At 43.3% G+C, this 20,324-nt stretch overlaps 1 protein-coding gene across 1 annotated transcript in view; it reads right to left on the bottom strand.

The window, feature by feature from the left end:
• PI4KA (phosphatidylinositol 4-kinase alpha) overlaps positions 1-20,275 on the bottom strand; it is a 123,874-nt gene extending 103,599 nt beyond the window's left edge. The window contains exons 1-2 of the mRNA XM_045887179.3: positions 20,048-20,275; positions 268-384 (exon numbers count right to left, since the gene is read on the bottom strand). Of these exons, the coding sequence (XP_045743135.1) occupies positions 268-384; positions 20,048-20,209 (279 nt within the window). The 5' untranslated portion in view covers positions 20,210-20,275. The remainder of the gene's footprint in view (positions 1-267; positions 385-20,047) is intronic.
• Between the last annotated feature and the right edge of the window lie 49 nt (positions 20,276-20,324).

Here is a 20,324-nt window from a genome sequence, read left to right as displayed (position 1 = left end):
AACCATCAAAAACCACTTTAACAACTTAATTATTCACACAGTTCGAAAAACAAAATTTCTTAATAAGAGGGTGTACGTTAATTAAACTAATTAAATTACTCCTGCCTGTTCTACCCACTCTGCCTCACTATCACTAACCACTTTTATTAGGTTCATATGCATTCTTCTAGTACTGCTTTAGATAAATATAAGCAGGTACAAATTTAAATTCTAATTACACTCCCCCATTTACACTGCAAAAACACTTTTAATGTAGTAAAGACTTACCTGAAGATCAGATTCAATGAGAAAAATGCCCAATGCGATCACCGCATCTCTTCGTCTTTCATCCAATTGGAAGATCCCATGGAAGTCTACTGGGCACATACAAAGCAGCTTTTGGACCTAGAAAATGAGACCAAAAACAACAAAAAACCCCATAGATTAAAAAAAATATAAACCCACATTCAGAATATAGGACATAAACCAGTAGCATAAAATCCCATTGAGTCTATATAACCAATAAGACATTTTTTTCCAATTCAAAAATCATAGAAAGATCATCTCTAGCTTCTGAAATGATCATACACATGCTCCCAAAACATATATGCGCTGAGGAATCAGGACCAAGAGTTAAAATGATGCATACACGGAGGAGGTAAAGCACAACAGCTAATGTCTGCAATTCTGAGTCAGAACTGTCATGGGTCTCTACTGCCCAGTGGTGCCCAGAAGCAGTTTACCCAAACCCACCTACCGTCACAATTTCCCATAGGGTTCTTTAAAAGATCAAATGTGTGTAAAGCGCTTAGGACTACGCATAATAGATACTAGATGCTCAACAAACATTATCGGTTGTTACTGGATATGCCATAATAGTGGCTAGCAGAAGCAAATGGGCAATAAGTTAGCAATTTACTGAATATATGGAAGAATTTGAATTTTTTCAAAACAAAATAATGGTAAATGTCTGACATAAAGGACTAAAAATCTAGGGCGCCTGGGTGGCTCAGTTGGTTAAGCAACTGCCTTCAGCTCAGGTCATGATCCTGGAGTCCCTGGATCGAGTCCCGCATCGGGCTCCCTGCTCGGCAGGGAGTCTGCTTCTCCCTCTGACCCTCCTCCCTCTCATGCTGTCTCTCATTCTCTCTGTCTCAAATAAATAAATAAAATCTTTAAAAAAAAAAAAAAGAACTAAAAATCTAGATTTATTATGAATAGGAAAATAGGTGATGCCAATCTTGAAAATCCCTGCCACAAGACCCTCTTAGCAGAGCATTCAGATACACCAGGAGGCCCCAACCTTGCTGTTCTGTGAAGAGACCCAAGGAGAAGTTGCTCACTGACATTCATACGGTCTGGTGGGATTTTTTTTGTTTTGTTTTTTTAAGATTTTATTTATTTGAGGGGCGCCTGGGTGGCTCAGTCGTTAAGCGGCTGCCTTCAGCTCAGGTCATAATCCCAGGGTCCTGGGATCGAGCCCCGCATCGGGCTCCCTGCTCCAGGAAGCCTGCTTCTCCCTCTCCCACTCTCCCTGCTTGTGTTCCCTCTCTCGCTGTGTCTCTCTGTGTCAAATAAATAAATAAAATCTTAAAAAAAAAAAAAGATTTTATTTATTTGAGAGAGAGCAAGCATGAGCAGGGGGAAGGGGCAGAGGGAGAAGGAGAAGCAGACACCCCACTGAGCAGGAAGCCTGACACAGGACTCAATTCCGGGATCATGACCTGAGCCTAAGGCAGATGCTTAACCAGTTGAGCCAGCCAGGCATCCTGGTGGGATGTTTTAATGGCAAAGGACATTGAGTATAATGCTTGAGATTTGCCCTGAAAATATCAATTACCATTGCAATTTTAAAAAAGAAAACAGATTGGGCACCTGGGTGGCTCAGTCATTAAGCGTCTGCCTTCAGCTCTGGTCATGGTCCCAGGGTCCTGGGATCAAGCCCCACATCGGGCTCCCTGCTCAGCAGGAAGCCTGCTTCTCCCTCTCCCGCTCCCCAATTGTGTTCCCTCTCTCACTATGTCTCTGTCAAATAAATAAATAAAATCTTAAAAAAAAATAAAAGGAAAACCCGATTTTAAAAGGGCAAATACACAAGCCAGAAAGAGAAGTACCTTCTAACTTGAAGACAGGTAATATTTTTTGTCTCAGTAATTTTCCTCTTAGGAATGATTGTAAAGAATTAGAAATCTTAAGGCAAAGACTATGTAAAAGACTTTCATCACAGTGTTGTGTATATTAATTGAAAATCTGAAACAATCTAAATAACATTAGGAAAATAAATGATTTCACCATTTGGTGAAACATTAGGTTAAACCATATGAAACTCTGATAGTCAACCAAATTTTTGACCTACCAAAACAATGCTTTCATAAAATCTGACCTAATAACACAGACATGAAAAATGGTATTTTTCTAAGACTAAGCAAAGACATGAACAATGTTCTAAATGTTCTGTAAATTCACGTGAGGAATGATCTGTATCTTATCATATACAGAAAAAGTACTGGAAGAAAATATATCAAAATGTTGACAGTTATGGAGAGGCAGAATGACCAGTGATTTTACATTTCTTTTTTTTTTTTTTAGTGGGCTCCAAGCTTGAGCCCAATGTGGGGCTTGAACTCACAACCCTGAGATAAGACTTGAGCCGAGATCAAGAGTCAGACACTCAACCAACTGAGCCACCCAGGCGCCCCAAGGTTTTACATTTCTTTGTGCTTTTTTATATTTGCCAAAATATGTTCTAGAAGAAAATGTTACTTGCATAATCAGGAAAAAGATGTAGTAAGTTAAAAATATATACATATGGGGGAAAATCCATACTTTTATGATTAAATAGTTAAAAGAGCATAAAGTAACAAGAGAGGAAGAGAAATACTAAATTCCCACTTTTCTTCAGTGTTCCTTCACTTCACAGAGGGGAAAATAAAATACAAAGAGAGCTGAAGGCCAAACACAATACAGTGATCATTTCATAGACTCCAGACACTTCCACCAGTGAATCACACATCCTGACAGAAAGAGTAAAGCCTCTCAAGAAACATTTCTGTACATAAGAAATCGAAAGAAGGTGAATTTATAGCAGTATGAGTCAATGAGATCCAAAGAATGCTGATTAATCAACATGGAACCAGAGGGAGGAGTCTGGAGCCCTGTCAAAATCGATGTACTTTGTCTTGTGCAATACTTTATCAACACCCTACTCAAACACACAGAAATATACAACGCCACATACCTGGCAGGCAAAGCTAATGTGCTACAAGATAGAATGGAGACTCAGAAACTCATCGAAATTGGCACAACCTCACTACACACAAAGTCTTCTTACTAACGGACTAGTTATCATTTATTTTGAAAATAAGTACGTAACAAGTTATATCTGCTTGGCTATCTAATAAGGTGAGATTGTTTTCTGTCTTTACAATCTCTTAGAGGATTGCCTGTGATGCACGTCATGTTCTGGTTTAATGCCTATTCAATAATAAAAGTGTTTTCTTTCTCTACTACCTTTGTGGAGAGCACTTGGGAGATTTTGTTTGTAGTTATATTTCCCCAGCAATAGTGCCTGAAGGACTATTTTTAATGGGGTGATCAGGAAAGACCTCTCTAAGAAGGTGCCCATTAAACTGAGATCTGATTAAGAAGGAACCAGCAGGGACAAATCAGGAAAAAGCATTCTGGCAGAGGCCACTGGAGAGGGAGCATGATGGGAAAGAGAAAGTGGGGATGCCCAGAAGTCCAAGAGCAGGTAGAGGCTGGGAACCTGGCTTGTGCTCTAATAGCAATGTAAACTAGTGCCAAGGGGGTGCACACTGGAGGCCCAAAAACTCGAGTTTAGAACTGAGGTTTAGAAGAATCTTCTGGTTTGGGAGGACAAGAGTGAAACCACAGAAATGTCAGGAGATGCTTCAGTAGCAAAGATGGTAATGACCAAAGCAGAAAGAAACAGTCCAGCTCAGGACGTTTCGGAGGAAGACTATGGGACTTGACGATGAACAACATGTGGAAGTGAGGGAAAGATTGAGTTGCCTCTCTGCCACTCTAAAAGTATCCAAAGATGGTCATGCAGGATGACGTGGGGTCTAAGAAATATTCCATATAAGAAGCCGTTAAAAAGGAACATTTAGCCCAGAGACAATCAGGCTATAAATAAACACAACCACTGTCTTCATGTATTTGATGCGTTTCAGTAACGTCATCAGCAACATCTACCCCATTACTCATGTGACAGTTATTAGTGCATTTGTCTTCTCTCCACTAATCTGCAAGCTCCCCGGGGGCCCAAATCATCTCTTATCTTTGTATCTCCATCTTCTACACTGTGGACAGGCACCATAAAAGACATACTCATTCTCCCCCAGAATGCAGGCTTGCCATCTATTCTTAGTTTTTGCCCAGACATAAGCTCTCTTCCTTCTCAATCCAGACCCTCCCGTTTCAGGGCTGCTGCCAGCCCATCCTGGCACTTGCCCCAGAGGGCAGAGGCAAACCCCAAGGTCTCTTCATTTACAACAAGCATAAGAACTAGATTTCTCCTCACAGGGCAGATGTTCTGGGTTGGGTTTGATTTCCTGTTTGCTGAGTACTTTGTTTTTTAGGCATTATACTCTGGAAACTAATACTCAGACTGGGCATAGACATGAGCTCTAGCAATATCCCAGGATAAGAATTCAGCATCAGGAACATGATTAAACCCTGCTGCTCATGTAGCTGTCACCCTACCTGGTAAAGACATCAGAAGGCAGCACAGTTTTTACCATCATTGTCTCCTCTGGACTGCCTGCCCCCCCCATCTTAAATGCCCAGAGGGGTTCTGGGCTACTGACTTCAAACCTTCCTCCCCACCCCCACTTAATTAATATTTAAATAGAAATCATTTGTTACAATTTAAGATTACTCTAAAAGCTGGGCACATGGTTTTAAAATGTGAAGGAACGATACCAGAAAGAACTAATAAAGAATTTAGAGACCTATATAATAATTCAGGAATGCATGAACCATATCGGTGTGGCAGGCAGAACAATGCCATGCCCAGAAATGTCTGTGTCCTAATTCTTGGAACCTATGAATATGTTAACCTCGCACAGCAAATGGATGTAAATAGGTTGCAGAGGTGGGGTACCTGGGTGGCTCAGTCGTTAAGCGTCTGCCTTCGGCTCAGGTCATGATCCCAGGGTCCTGGGATCGAGCCCCACATCAGGCTCCCTGCTCAGTGGGAAGCCTGCTTCTCCCTCTCCCACTCCCCCTGCTTGTGTTCCCTCTCTCACTGTCTCTCTCTGTCAAATAAATGAATAAAATCTTAAAAAAAAAAAAATAGGTTGCAGAGGTAAATAGGTTAAAAGGACCTTGGGATGCCTGGGTAGCTCAATCAGTTAAGCCTCGGCCTTCCCCCAAGGAAGCCTCTCCGTCTCTCTCTCTCAAATATATAAATAAAATCTTTAAAAAATTTTAAATTAAAAAAAAAAAAAGGACCTTGAATTGAAGAGATTATTCTGGATTATTTCAGTGAGATCAGGGTAAGAGAGAGGCAAAAGAGGAGGTGAGAATTATGGGATGTGAGGGCTTGGCCCCACATTGCTGGTGTTGAAGATGGAGGAAGGGGCCATGATCCAGGAATGTAGGGGTCTCTAGAAGCTAAGAGACATGGAAATGAGTTGTCCTCTAGAGTCTCAAGAAAGGTACATAGCCCTGCCATCACCTTGATTTTAGTCCAGTGAGACCAGTGTTGGGCTTCTAATCTATAGAATGGCAAAACAATAAATTTGTGTTGTTCTAAGCCACTAAGTTTGCGATAATTTCTTACAGCTGCAATAGGAAATACAAATAGTCATAGAATATTAAACAAAACTCAAAACCTGAACTGCCTATCCAACAAGATATAAAAACTACCAATCAGATTATAGGCAATACTTATTTCCTTCTTTATTTTTTTCTGTATTTTCCATAAGGAACATTGTTAACTTCAGTATTAGAAAAAGAAATTTTTTTAAATAGTGGAAACAACTTTGCCATTAACTTTGGCAACTTTGGCATTTTATTTATTATTTATTTTTTAAATTTTTTAAAAAAGATTTTATTTATTTGACAGAGAGAGACACAGCGAGAGAGGGAACACAAGCAGGGGGAATGGGAGAGGGAGAAGTAGGCTTCCCGCTGAGCAGGGAGCCTGATGAGGGGCTCGATCCCAGCACCCTGGGATCATGACCTGAGCCAAAGGCAGACGCTTAATGATTGAACCACCCAGGCGCCCTTATTAAAAAAAAAAAAAAAAAAAAAAAATTTTTTTTTTTTTTTTTTGAGAGAGAGAGGCAGCGGAGAGGGGCAGAAGGAGAAGAACAGAAAGAAGCTCAAGTGGACTTCCAGCTCAGCGAGAAGCCTAATCCCACGACCCCAAGATCATGACCTGAGCCAAAACCAAGAGTCAGACACTGAACCGACTGAGCCACTCAGGCACGCCAATGTCTTAAGATTTTTAAACTTCTTACTTTCAAACTTCTTAAAAGGACGATAATAGGGGCGCCTGGGGCATCGGGCTCCCTGCTCAGCAGGAAGCCTGCTTCTTCCTCTCCCACTCCCCCTGCTTGTGTTCCCTCTCTCGCTGTCTCTCTCTCTGTCAAATAAATAAATAAAATCTTTAAAAAAAATAAATAAAATAAAAGGACGATAATATTTATACTCTTAGAGCTCAGAAAACAAGAGAAAAGTGTATAGAATTTCAACGAATGGAATCTGGGTAATCCAAGAAGAAGTAATGTAAAACTGAAAGAAGGGTGCCTGGGTGGCTCAGTTGGTTAAGCGACTACCTTCGGCTCAGGTCATGATCCTGGAGTCCCTGGATCGAGTCCTGCATCGGGCTCCCTGCTCATCGAGGAGTCTGCTTCTCCCTCTGACCCTCCCCCCTCTCATGTGCTTGCTCTCTCTCATTCTCTCTCTCTCAAATAAATAAAATCTTTAAAAAAAAAATATTTAAAACTGAAAGAAAATCTGGGTCAAATAAGCTAAACATGTTTTCTACAGACAATGGTCTTATAACTTCTTTAATCCACCAACTTACTATCAGTGAATCATCTCTTATTTGAGAGAGAGAGAGAGAGCATGAGCAGAGGGGAGAAGGCAGAGGGAGAGGGAGAAGCAGATTCCCCGATGAGCAGGGACCCGATGTGGGGCTCAATCCCAGGGCCCTATGATCATGACCTGAGCCGAAGGCAGACGCTTAACCGACTGAGCCACCCAGGTGCCCCAAAACAACTCCTATTTAACTATAACTTCCCCGAGAGTCTCAATCCAAGTAGAAAAGTTTTTCTCTTTTGAAGGAACAAGAGATGCAGCTATTCCAGCCCTGACAAAGACACCTGCAGCTGCAAGACAACAGGCATGGCAAAAAGTGAAGCAGGTAGCACCTGAAACAAGAGACACGGACATATGAAGTTTAACTTCACAAAATGGTCTTGAAAATATTTCACAGCACTGTGCAAATAAAAATCAAACTTATTAAATTATTCATTAGCAAAAAAAAAAATCACAGGAAAAATGGAATATAACACTGAGCTTTTCTTGGTATAATTTCTCTAAAGATATCCAGAATCCATGCAAGTTGGACGACTAGACTGAAATGATGCTCACCTGGGCTTCAGACCTGAGGCCCTCTAACATCTCCCAAATGTACACAGAATCAGAGATGGAGAGCTGGAAGAAGTTGCCTGAGGCCCCCTAACATCTCCCAAACGTACACAGATCAGAGATGGAGAGGTGGAAGAAGTTGCACACTCACCTGCCAAATGCCCCCTTTCAGGCAGATTGTGTGTAATCTTATTCTTGTTTAATAGGTTAGGCAACTAGGCCCAGACAGGTTAAGTACAATCTTAGACAACAGGCTCTTAACTAGACCCTCTCTCTGACTTTTGTCTCTCCCTACTCCAGTATCACCACTCCAGGCCCATACACCTCCAGTGGCTCCCCATCCCCGTGAACATTCAATGCACACTCCCAACCTGGCAACGAAGGTCCTTCCCAACTTCCCCCGAACACCCAGGCCCCAAATACAGTGCTCACTTCTCCCTGCCTGGCTTCTTCCATGGTCTTCACCCATCACCGACATTTCATTCAATCTGCCTTATCTCTCCTATAAAAATTCAACCCATCTTTCCAAGATCCATCTCAACTGTCTCCCGCTTCTCAAAGCTTTTCTAGACCTCAGCAATGTGCTATGATCTCTCCCATCACACGTCTCAACAACCCACCAAGAACAACGTACTTGATAATTATCTTTTTGAAAATCTTATTTTGGAATTACTTGTAAACTTTTCTTCCACTCACTGCAGACAGGACTGTGTCCCCCTCATCCTGTATCCACTGTACCCTATATGTTCCAAAAACTTATCAACTATTTAGTGGAACTAAAGGGGCCGGTGTCACAGGGATTTAATGGGATGAGGAGGAAAGAAAAAAGAAAGAGGACCACTAGAACCTAGCCTTCCTACTATAGGGTTTAACTATGTTGTGACATTTGTCATATAATCAGTACTGGGCACAGTGCTGGCAAGCAACTGGCACTGAACAAATATTTGCTGCATCATCAAATGAATGGAAGACTGAAGAATAATCAAATGAAGTCATGTATAAATACAGTCACACCCGCACAATCCTTATGATATAGCTGGAGTTATACAACCAATAAAAATGACACAACTAGTGAAGAACACAAGTCAGAAACCAAATGATGAAAGGCCCCTGAAAGCCTGGCACCAGGTCTAGGCTCTGATGCAAAATGCCCTTGGAAATTGGGACTCTTGCAGAAAAAAAAAAAAAAAAAAAGTGAAGGCTTGAACCCAAGTCCTATAGAAGTCATCACATATCAGATAAGGGAGAACCAGTTCTGGTGGGCACCAGTCTCCAAATACTAAGCGCTAACAGTTATTGAGCATTTATCACATGCGAGGTGCTGGTTTGTATGATCTCACCTAATCCTTACAACAGTGTAATATTATTTATTATCCCCATTCTAAAGATAAAAGATTGAGACCCAGAGAAGTCACAGTCCTAATTCAGAATAAAGCATTAACACTATAATTTAAAAAATGAAAAAAAAAAAGACACTAATTTTTTTTCCAGAATTTTACAACAAACTAACAAGTTCGTTGTTTTTAGGGGGTAGAGAGGAGTAGATCCTGTCATTATAAAAGGTCATTAAGCTCAAAATATGACAGAGATGGCCAGGGTTACTCCCATTTATAAAAAGGATCTATGGGGCACCTGGGTGGCTCAGTCAGTTAAGCATCTGCCTTCAGGTCAAGTCATGATCCCAGGGTCCTGGGATGGAGTTCCATGTCTGCAGAGAGCCTGCTTCTCCTTCTCCCTCTGCCTGATGCTCCCCCTGCTTGTGCTCTCTTTTTCTCTGTCAAATAAATAAATAAAATCTTTAAAAAAAAAAAAAAAAAGGATCCAGAGGGGCTCCGGGCAACACTTGGAGGAGGTCAATAAGCCAATGGACCACAAAGAGGCAACAAAGGTAACTTGCTTAGACTTTGCTAAGAACTCTTGACAATATTTTAACCCAAGAGTATTAAAAGAGAGAGACCAGGGCGCCTGGGTGGCTCAGTTGGTTAAGCGTCCAACTCTTGATCTCAGCTCAGGTCTTGATCTAAGGGTCATGAGTTCAAGCCCCAATGTGGAGCCTACTTAAAAAAAAAAGAGAGAGAGAGACCACGAGGTGAATTTAGACTGCCAAAGGAAGGAAATGTCAAACCAAGAAAACAAGATGCCCTCACAAGTCTGGATGACTGGGCAGAAAACTGCAGATGAAAAGTCATACATAACAGTGGGGGTGGGTAAGGTATGTAGGTCAAAATAAAGCTACTATAATAGCATTACAAGCTGGCTAATTAAACAATTTTTTAAGAGTACAACTTTTGTTATCTGAAGCTTCTGGGAATAGTTTTTCGGGAGAAACAAAATTCCCTGAGAACTAGAGATTAAGCTTTAAGTATCTGTGGCAGTGTTTTGTTAAATCCATTTTTTGTCTTTCTCAAATGTACCGCTCCCATGGAGAACACTGAACAGAAGCTAACCTTTTCTAAGTGACTCAGAGCTATCACAATAAACAAAGGTGACTGCGACAAAGTGCGCAGAGAGCTGCAGATGCAAGTGCAACAGCATCTACTCCTACAAGCAGTCCTGAATGGGAGTTTCACTAAAGACGCTCTATTGGCTGTGTGATCAGTTAACATGGCTTTCTGCAACGTCCAACACAGGTAGCACTACGTGTGCCTTTACACACAATGCATGAGTCTCTGTTTCTTGAGCCCTGCTCATGTGCCTGGCAGGGTACAACACAGACAAACGAATGTCTCTGATTCCTGATACATTGTTTCAACAGGCAATGATCCCGTAGCTGCACAGAGTTGGGAGGTTGTGATTTTCACTTCAACTCTGCCACTTCTTACCTAAGTGACCCAAATTAACTGACAGAACCTACCCGAACAACTCTTTGTATTTCCTTCTGTAAAATGTGGACAAAACACCAACTGTGTGTATATTTGGAAATCCAGAGAATCTTCCTAGTGTCTTAAAACTATGCCAATATCAGCAAGTCATCTCCCTCAAGCCTCAGTTTTCTCACATAATAAGAGGATCATCAGATAGCTTTTTGCAATGTCTGCTCTACCACTAAAATCCTGTGATCCAAAAACTTCCACCTATAGTCATGAGAGAGTAACAGGACCTGGGGTTTAACTTCCTGCCATAAAACAACTAGGAAAATGGACAAATACATGAAACCACTCATTTCATACACTAGACAAGTAGCACAGGACTATAATACCTGAGAGACAGAGGAAACAAAGTGAGCCCTATGACTGCCCGGTTTTCTGCCAGAAGACACATCTCAGTCCACAGAACAGAAAAGGGCATTCCAAGCAGATCATGATGGTCTAAGTGGAGGAGACAGAAATAAGAGGACAGGAAGTCAAAAGCAGCTGGAAATTCTGAAGAGGAGAGAGCTAAACAAAAAAAAAAGCTCCAGAAATCATAACAGAATTCCCCTCAGTCTTTGATGAATACTAAGATGTACCAGTATAGGTGATAGTCTATGAAGTTGGAAAAGAACAACCAGGGAACTGTGAGCAGAATGGCTCCAGAGTTCACACAGAGCTGAGAGGCATCTGAGTGACTCCCAGCGAGAGCAGAAAGCCCTCAAAGCATTCAGTAGAGACCTCAAAGGGGCCCCACCTTAGCAGTGGAGTTAAACTATCCCTGTAGCAAAAGCTATTATATAGATCTGCCCTAACAAAGTTTTAAAATTAGCTTTGTAATAGATGCAGAAAAAGCATTTGAAAGAATTCCACACTGCTTCATGATAGAAACACTCAACAAACTAGAAATAGGAGGGAATGGGGGCGCCTGGGTGGCTCAGCCAGTTAAGTGTCCAACTCTTGACTGCAGCTTAGGTGATAATCTCTGGATTGTGAGATCGAACCCCGTGACAGGCTCCACACTGGGTGTGGAGTCTGCTTAGGATTTTCTCTCTCTCTCTCCCTCTGCCCCTACCCCCCCTCTAAAAAAAAAGAGGGGATGCACCTGGGTGGCTCAGTCGGTTAAGCATCTGCCTTCGGCTCAGGTCATGATCCCAGTGTCCTGGGATCAAGCCCCACGTCAGGGTCCCTGCTTAGTGGGGAGTCCGCTTCTCCCTCTACCCCCCTACCCACGAGTGCGCGCGCTCTCTCTCTCTCTCTCAAATAAATAAAATCTTAAAAGAAAGAAAGAAAGAAATAGAAGGGAACTTCCTCAACTTGATAAAGGGCATCTATAAAAAACTCACAACTAACATCATACTTACTGGTAAAAAGCTGAAAGTTGCCCCTCCCCCCCCAATCAGGAACAAAACAAAGATGTCTGCTCTCACCACTTCTTTTTTTTTTTTTTTTTTTTAGGTTTTTAAAATTTATTTATTTGACAGAGAGAGACACAGCGAGAGAGGGAACACAAGCAGGAGGAGTGGGAGAGGGAGAAGCAGGCTTCCCGCGGAGCAGGGAGCCCGACGCGGGGCTCGATCCCAGGACCCCGGGACCACGACCCGAGCTGAAGGCAGACGCCCAACGACTGAGCCACCCAGGCACCCCCACTCTCACCACTTCTATCCAGTATTGTTCTGGAGGTTCTAGCCAGGACGATGAGACAAGAAAATGAAATAAAAAGCATTCGGTTTGGAAAAGAAAAAGTAAAACTATTTGCAGATGACATACTCTTGTATATAGAAAACCTAAAAAAGTATCAGAACTAAAAAGACGAGTTCAGCAAGGTTGCAGGATACAAGATCAATATACAAAAATCAATTGCAATTAGGGCTTCAGTTTTACAAGATGAAAGAGTTCTGAAGATGGATGATGGTGATGGTAGTAAAACATTATGAATGCATTCACCAACACCATTTACTTTTGCTTCTTGGCACTTGTTAGCATTTTCAATCATATTTACTTATAGTTTTTTGCTTAATGCTTGTCTAGCTCCAGGACAATTCCATGATAGCAAGACCACGTCTACTCATTCATCCCTCTAATGGGCCCCTCCAAGGCCTGGCACACGGTAAGCCCTCAGATTTATTATATTAATGAATGAACTAATGAACAAATGTCACCCTCGTTTGCTTTTATAACGGTACAGATAGCCTTGGTGGCCCTGAATCCAGGTTTCCAGGCCAGCTTTACACATAGAAATATCCAGGAAAAGAAAATAGCTTTAGCAGCAAAGACAGAGCCTCTCAGAACTAAGTGAATAAATTCAAGTAAGATTTGAGGATTTCTGCCTCAACTCTATATCTTTTTTTTTTTTAAGATTTTATTTATTTATTTGAGAGAGAGAGTGAGAGAGAGAGAGAGAGTACAAGAGGGGGGAGCGGGAGAGGGAGAAGCAGACTCCCCGCTGAGCAGGTAGCCCGATGCGGGACTCGATCCTGGGACTCCAGGATCATGACCTGAGCCGAAGGCAGTCGCTTAACCAACTGAGCCACCCAGGCACCCCTCAACTCTGTATCTTAACACATAAACGAAAGTAATGTTCTGGCCAGCTTGGCAATGTTCATAAAAGGCCAAGCCTTTTTCCAAAATGCCAGATACACGCATGAAGCAAATACAAAAACAAATATATAAATAATGAGGAAAATGAAGTGCACAGATACATTTCAGCAATTTAAACAAGGATGGGAATAGCTGCCGGTGGATGAGATTGGAGGCAACCACATCTCCACTAGGTGCAAACTGCAAACACAGACAGCAGAAGAGAAAATCTGCAGTAAGGAGTCAGAAATAGAACATTTCTGCCCTCTGGGGGAGCAAACAGCTAGTGACACATCAATTTTGAGAATCCTTAAGGGCATCGAGATAAACAATGCGGCCATAATAATCTTATTAATGCACATAACTCATGGCCCTGAAATATTCAAGGGCTCTTTCCTGTCTCATCAATTCAACGTAAACTCTGAGCCTGGGACTATATATGAGGCCACCTGCTTTCTTCTCACTCTCACCTACACTCTTCCCTTTAAATATACTGTATTTCTGCCAAACCCTATTACTGTTGTTCCTCATTTTCCTCTGTGTTTTTGCTCTCTGCTCTATCTGAAATGACCTTCCCTTGCCAACCACTCTTGGCATTTACAAATGTCCATCCCCATCACTTCCAGGCCTTCCTTATTCAGAATCTCAGCTGAAAGTAATCTCCCAGCAAGTACGCACAATACTTCACTTTCTTAGAGCATGTTTCACTTTTTTACTTTCTATTACTTTTTCACTACCTGTCAAGAGCCACAGAGAAAAGGTTTGGGGCCCGCAGAAAAAATTATCTGTACCTCCCATTCCTACGGCAGCAGAGTGCAAAATGGCTAAATATCTTCTCAGGGGAGTTTTATTGAAAAGCCATATGGTCCAATACCACTTCCTTTATGGACAGATAGCCAGCCAGTCCCCCGCCTATCACTGCTTCTACTTATCTGTAAATTAGTTGAGGGTCAGAGTTGTGTGCACACCTAGTAGAGCCAACTGTTGAAAGAAAGATACCGAGAGCAGACACAGCAAGAAGCCAGTATCCAAGCAACAGTACTGCAAATATGAAGAGAAACCTGAATTCAAGTTTCCACATAGCAGAAAACAAGAGCACAGTATCATACGGCCACTTCCGCCTTGTAGGTTTTTTGGTTGTTTAATTCATAATTTAACACAGCCAACCATGGTCAAACATCATTATCTTAGAATCAAAAGTATAAGGTCCCCTTTTACGCTTGCAGAGTTAGCAGGAAAAAGTAAATAAAATCCAACAACAGTGAAACTATAGATAAATATGCACAAGGTGTCTTGCTGATACTATCTACCATAACTAAGTACAGTCCTTTGAAAACAGCTGGGCAGTAAACATCAAGACCCATCCACCATTTAACAGAAGGATGTGATTTAGAAGAAGACAAAATTCTAGATGTACAAACATGCTGTTTTACAAGGGAAAAACTAAACAGTCGAAACAGAGAAATGCTTAATTATGATCTATCAATACAAAATATGACATGCAGCCATTAACATAATAAATATGGGCTATTTTTGAAAAAAAGCAAGAAAGTGAATATAGCTAAAGACTAAAAAGGAGATCTAAGAAATTAAAATGCTAATGCATTAAGTGTTAGGGGCTGAATTATTTCCCCCCCAAATTCATATATTGAACTCCTCATCCCCAGGTACCTCAGAATGTGACTGTATTTGGATATAGGGTTTTTAAGTTAACACAAGGTAAGTAGGGTGGGCCAGTTCTATAAATCTGACTAGTGTTTTTTTGGTTTTTTTAAACTTTTTTTTTTTTAAGATTTTATTTGTCTATTTGACAGAGAAAGAGAGAGAGCACAAGCAGGGGGAGTGGCAGGCAGAGGCAGAGGGAGAAGCAGGCTCACCACAGAGCAGGGATTCTGATGTGGGACTCGATCCCAGGACCCTGGGATCATGACCTGAGGTGAAGGCAGTCGCTTAACCACTGAGCCACCCAGGAGCCCTGACTAGTGTTTTTATAACAAGAGATTAGGATACAGACAGGCACAGAGAGAAGACTATGTGAAGACACAGGAAGACAGCGATCTACAAGCCGAACAGAAAGGCTTCAAAAAAAACTAGCACTGCTGACACCTTCATCTTGGATTTTTAGCATCCAGAACTATGAGAAAATAAATTTCTGTTGTTTAAGTCGTTGTGGTACTTTGTTACGGCAGCCCTAGCAACCTAATACAGTTAATGTGGCATGATTACAGTAAAGATTTTTTCTTCTTCCAATTTCTTCTTAAAATATTTTAGAGCTGGTTTAACAACAGTGGTTCTAGCATCATGAATTCCCTCTACTGACACTAATTTTCTCTCCCCTTACTCTATAGATGGTTGTTTTTAACATGGCCTCACAAAGGAAAGGGAGTGAGGATGGAAATTTTCAGCTTCATCATGCTGGGGAAAAAAAATGCCAATACCATGGTTTTTACTCCATGGTAAACCACTCTAAAGGAGTGGATAACCATAAATTCCAGAAAGCCCACTGCCCTGAGCATCAGAACAGATGTTCCTCCAATGAGAGATAAGAGTTAACCAGCTCATCTTCTGGAGCACATCGGTCCACCAGGGAGGCTCTGGCATGTCCCTAATGCTGCAGTGCCATTTAAACACCACATCGAGTTAGCTAAGACACCTCAAGATTCTAGCATTCTAACCGAAGAAAAGAGAGGATATTTTAGGACATGGAAAAAGATTCTGATCAGAGCCTCCTGCGGGTGGGAAGAGAGGTGGGAGAGCAAGGAATGCTTCCCTAGTTTTCAGCTCTGCCAGGAACTCTCCATATCCCAGGGTTCAGGGTCCATTAGTATGGTACAGGCCAGACGAGGAAAGGCAGGAAGAGGTCACCAATATCCTAGACACAGAGGAGTATAACCAGGCAGATCCAGGAGGAAGCTTGACAGGGGCGGCTCAGTAACATTCTGAAGACAGATGAGAAGGAGGAGAGCAGAGCAAGACTAGTAGGCAGAAAGAAATTGGAGAGAGGGAGACTGGAAGCCTACCATACATGGAGATTCCACTGTAGACAGGGCTCTCTTCTCTATTTCTCTCCTCTCACCTTTCTCCCAGAGGGAGAGGGCTGAGGGCTGTGTGAGACGTGATCTCGAGGAACACAGACGATGTCCTCTGGGTGGCTCACAATCCTGGGGGTGGGCTTTAGGGCTGTGGTTCCAGTCTTAAGGGACAGCCCAGCAGGAAAAGGTCAAAACTCCGATATGGATCAGAGAATTGATACCAAGGAGTCTTGGGTTTGACTATCTGAACATGGCAGGAGTCTGGTCACCAGACCTGTGATATAAGAGTAGATCGGGTACTTACAGCAAGTCTGACTTGATGCTGATCACCTGAGCAATCTCACTAACACTGTTTCTTTTTTTTTTTTTTTTAAAGATTTTATTTATTTATTTGACAGAGAGAGACACAGCGAGAGAGAGAACACAGCAGGGGGAGTGGGAGAGGGAGAAGCAGGCTTCCCGCCGAGCAGGGAGCCCGATGCGGGGCTCGAACCCAGGACCCCGGGATCATGACCTGAGCTGAAGGCAGACGCTTAACGACTGAGCCACCCAGGCGCCCCAACACTGTTTCTTATTGATCTGGCCTACCTAGTGTGTATTAATTAACAGCAGGTGCTCAAAAACTGTTTCCTGAATGAAAGAGTGAATTAATTAAAGGAAAAATAAAATTTACTTAGTAGCAATAGGCTATGTTTCACAGCCTGGGATGTGAGTGGAGTAAGGAAACACCACTGTGGCATGTAGATAGACAAAGACAGGGAAAGTTATGTCGTTAATGTGCCCCAAGTGCCATAAAAGCATGTCAAGGCTGCCTGAGTTACCAATGTCTGAGCTGAGATGGCAGGTCTAGCTCAGAAAACTGAGCTATCCTCAGCCCAACCCTATCTGGACCAAGTCCCACTCAGTCCTCTGCCTTCTCTCTGGAAAAAAAGGAGAAAGAAACCAGAAACAAGTAAATGAGAAAGAGGTTTTTCAACACTCATCTCCCCACTTAAGTCCCCACCTTCATTATCCTGGTGGGTAGTCAGAAATTCCTTTACTCTTAAGAACCTCAAGAATACTTCCCTAGGAATGTTAAGGGCTTGTTGCCAATTGTTTTAAAGTAGTGGAATGTAGTAAGCAGCCATATATTATATGACTAAATAGTAGCAATGATCCCTAGCATAATGAAGTCTCAAGACCCCAAATGAGAATAAGAGGAATCCACATATATCTGATGGAATCAGCCACCTACAAAAGCCTTCTTTAAGAAATTATTTCAGGGTCCCCAAGACTACCCACACATACATAGTTGTACTCATAGCTAAATTACAGTAAATTGTATTACAGTGAATTTATCAGCAAGAGAAAAAGACAGGTGGACTCTGGAGAAACCTGTGCCTGGGCTTCCTTGTGTTCTCTCCCTCCTGTGAAGGTATACACCCAGCATGCTCCCCTCTACAGCAGCAGACAATGTAGTAACATGTATGCTATGTTTGTACCTAGGGAAGTCCATTAGAGACATAGCATCCAAGGTTTTTATTGATAGACAAAGGCACTGTCTGCTTAGCAGCCATCAAAATTCCAGATTCCCAGGAGGAAAGCAGGTAATCATATTGTTTGTTCAGAGTCTAGGCACAATGAACCACCCTTATCAATTAGAAAATGGAACAGTTCAAGTGTCAAGTTCCCAGATGTAAGCCAAGGACCAACCTTGCAGGCAATCCCTTCTGAAGATTGCAGACTCAGGCTGGCTCTGTTAACTCTTTTCTAAAGTGATTTGTAAATGTTGCCAAAGAAACTGAAATATCTCCCAAACTAAGAGATAGTATTGGGAAGCTGCCAACCTAAAAGCTGTATTAATTAGTTGTAAAACAGATCCTAATTTTGACAACTGAAGCAGTTACTATAAGATACAAAGCTAACAATGTTGCAATTACAGAATGTTCTTGTGATTATGGAAGAAGACTGAAGAAGGCCAGTTGAGCTTAAGGTGCATTTCTCAGAGTTACTGAGTGGGAAAGGGTGCCCTGCTAGAGCTGCAGGACTGTCTTCACCCAATTCCCTACAATCTCTTCTCTCTTCTCTGAGTCCAGCAAGTAAACTTCTGATATGCTTTTTAGTCCTCCTACTAAGAATAGAATGTGCTGACTAGCTGGCATGAATTTGATTTGATAAGCCAGCACTATGGTCCATTAGTCAGGCTCATTCAATGATAACAGTTCTCAATCATTAGGTACTCATGTGTCATTTTGTTGATCTTCATAATACTCTTAACAAGTACTGTCCTTGTATTTTGCAGGAGAAAGCAAAGGTTCAGACTGGAGAACTGACCTACCCAGAGTCACACTAATGTAAGCAAATGATACAGGATTTAAGTTCAGGTATTCCTATCTCTAGAACTCATATACTTTCCCTTCTTTTGAATTCCTCCTTCAATTAGAAGTCAAGTTGGCATCAATCTCCCAGGACCTGCTCATCCTGCAGGTAAGTGAGAAATCAGACTTAAGAAACCACAAAGCCAAGGACACTATGCCAGAGAGTCTAACACAGCATTTCAGCCTCACTCCTCACCAGAGCCGCAAAAATTCTCTTTTTTAAAAAGTATTTTATTTATTTATTTGATAGAGAGAGCGAACACAGGTGGGGTAGCAACAGAGGGAGAAGGAGAAGGAGGCTCCCCACCGAGCAGGGAGCCCTACGCGGGGCTCGATCCTAGGACTCTGGGATCACGACCGGAACCGAAGGCAGACGCTTAACCATCTGAGCCACCCAGGCGCCCCCATAAAACTACTCTCAACTGCAGCAGACAGGTCTCCAGTCTCCACCACTTTTCTCCTACTCTTAGACAACAGATCTCTTTCCACCCACCAGAAACTGTATGAAAAAAGAATCTCATCCTTGGGGCGCCTGGGTGGCACAGTCCATCGAGCAGCCGGCTCTTGGTTTCAGCTCCAGGCCTGATCTCAGGGTCGTGAAATCCAGCCCAGCACCGGAGTCCGCTTAAGACTCTCTCCTTCTGGGCGCCTGGGTGGCTCAGTTGGTTACACGACTGCCTTCAGCTCAGGTCATGATCCTGGAGTCCCGGGATCGAGTCCCACATCGGGCTCCCCGCTCAGCGGGGGGTCTGCTTCTCCCTCTGATCCCCTTCCCTCTCGTGCTCTCTGTCATTCTCTCTCTCTCAAATAAATAAATAAAATCTTAAAAAAAAAAAAAAAAAGACTCCTTCTTCCCCTGACCCTCTCCACCGTGCACACGCACGTGCGCGCGCGCTCTCTCAAATAAATAAATCTAAGAAAGAAAGGAAAAGAAAAGAATATCACCCCTTCTGTGCTAACATACTATAATGATACTATAATTCTCTGCCCACTGTCATTCATTCCCCATTCCCTGCCACTGTCCCTTCTTCAAAACACAATCTTTTACCCAGTCTAACGCCCCCTCTAGATTCACAGAAAAACAACGCGCGGATTTGCACTTCAAAAAGCACTTTCAGATGTACTATTTCATCTGCCCTTCACAACAATGTGAAGCGGCCAAAGTAGGTAAGCACCCCCATTTAACGAGAACAGCATGTCTCCAAGGTCACGGAATAAAAAGCAGAGGAAGTCGGGAGCAGAGCCCCAGGTTTTGACTCTGGTCCTCCGCTCTTCCCGCTGCTTCTCCCTGCCTGCCGCCCCCGCCCTTGCGATGTCAACAAGGTACCCCTCGGCTCAAACCCAGGCCTGTAGCTCACGTCCCTCCCACGCCACCCACCCGCAAAATCCCCACCTGCCCTGTCCACTCCTTGACCGCACCACCCCCAAGACCCTCCTCTCTTCACCAGCGCCCTCCGCCCATGGGCCTCCTCACCCCGCCAGCTCCCGCCGCTCATGTACCCCCTCCTGTCACAGACAGCTCGAGAGCCGCGCTCGGCCTCCCACAGACCCTCGCCGCCCCGCCTACCCGCTTCGCCACCCCATACCCCTTCTCCTGTCAGCCCGCGGCCCGAGAGGCCAAGGCTACCTTCTCCAAAGATGCCGGTCTCTGCACGGCCAGGGAGCGGGCCAATGACAAAACCGTGTTGAAATAGAAGCCCCGCGAGGCGCTGGAGCCGGAGCCGGAGCCGGAGCCGCCGCCGCCGCTGCTGCCGCCGCTGCCTGCACGGGCCGCGGCCGCCGCCATCATCGCGCGCGCGGCGGCGCTGCCCGCGGGCTTCCCGCACCCGGCCTGCGAGCGCCGGAGCTCACGGCGCAGGCGCGGCGGCATCCGGCTTCCCCACCACGTGACCTCTGCTGTCGAC

This window comes from Mirounga angustirostris, unplaced genomic scaffold (assembly GCF_029215605.1).
Source record: "Mirounga angustirostris isolate CCGP_5_RB_7025 unplaced genomic scaffold, mMirAng1.0.hap1 SCAF_14, whole genome shotgun sequence".
NCBI lineage: Eukaryota > Metazoa > Chordata > Mammalia > Carnivora > Phocidae > Mirounga > Mirounga angustirostris.
The sequence above is the reverse complement of the archived record's forward strand: the minus strand, read 5'-3'. Positions and strand labels throughout refer to the sequence as shown.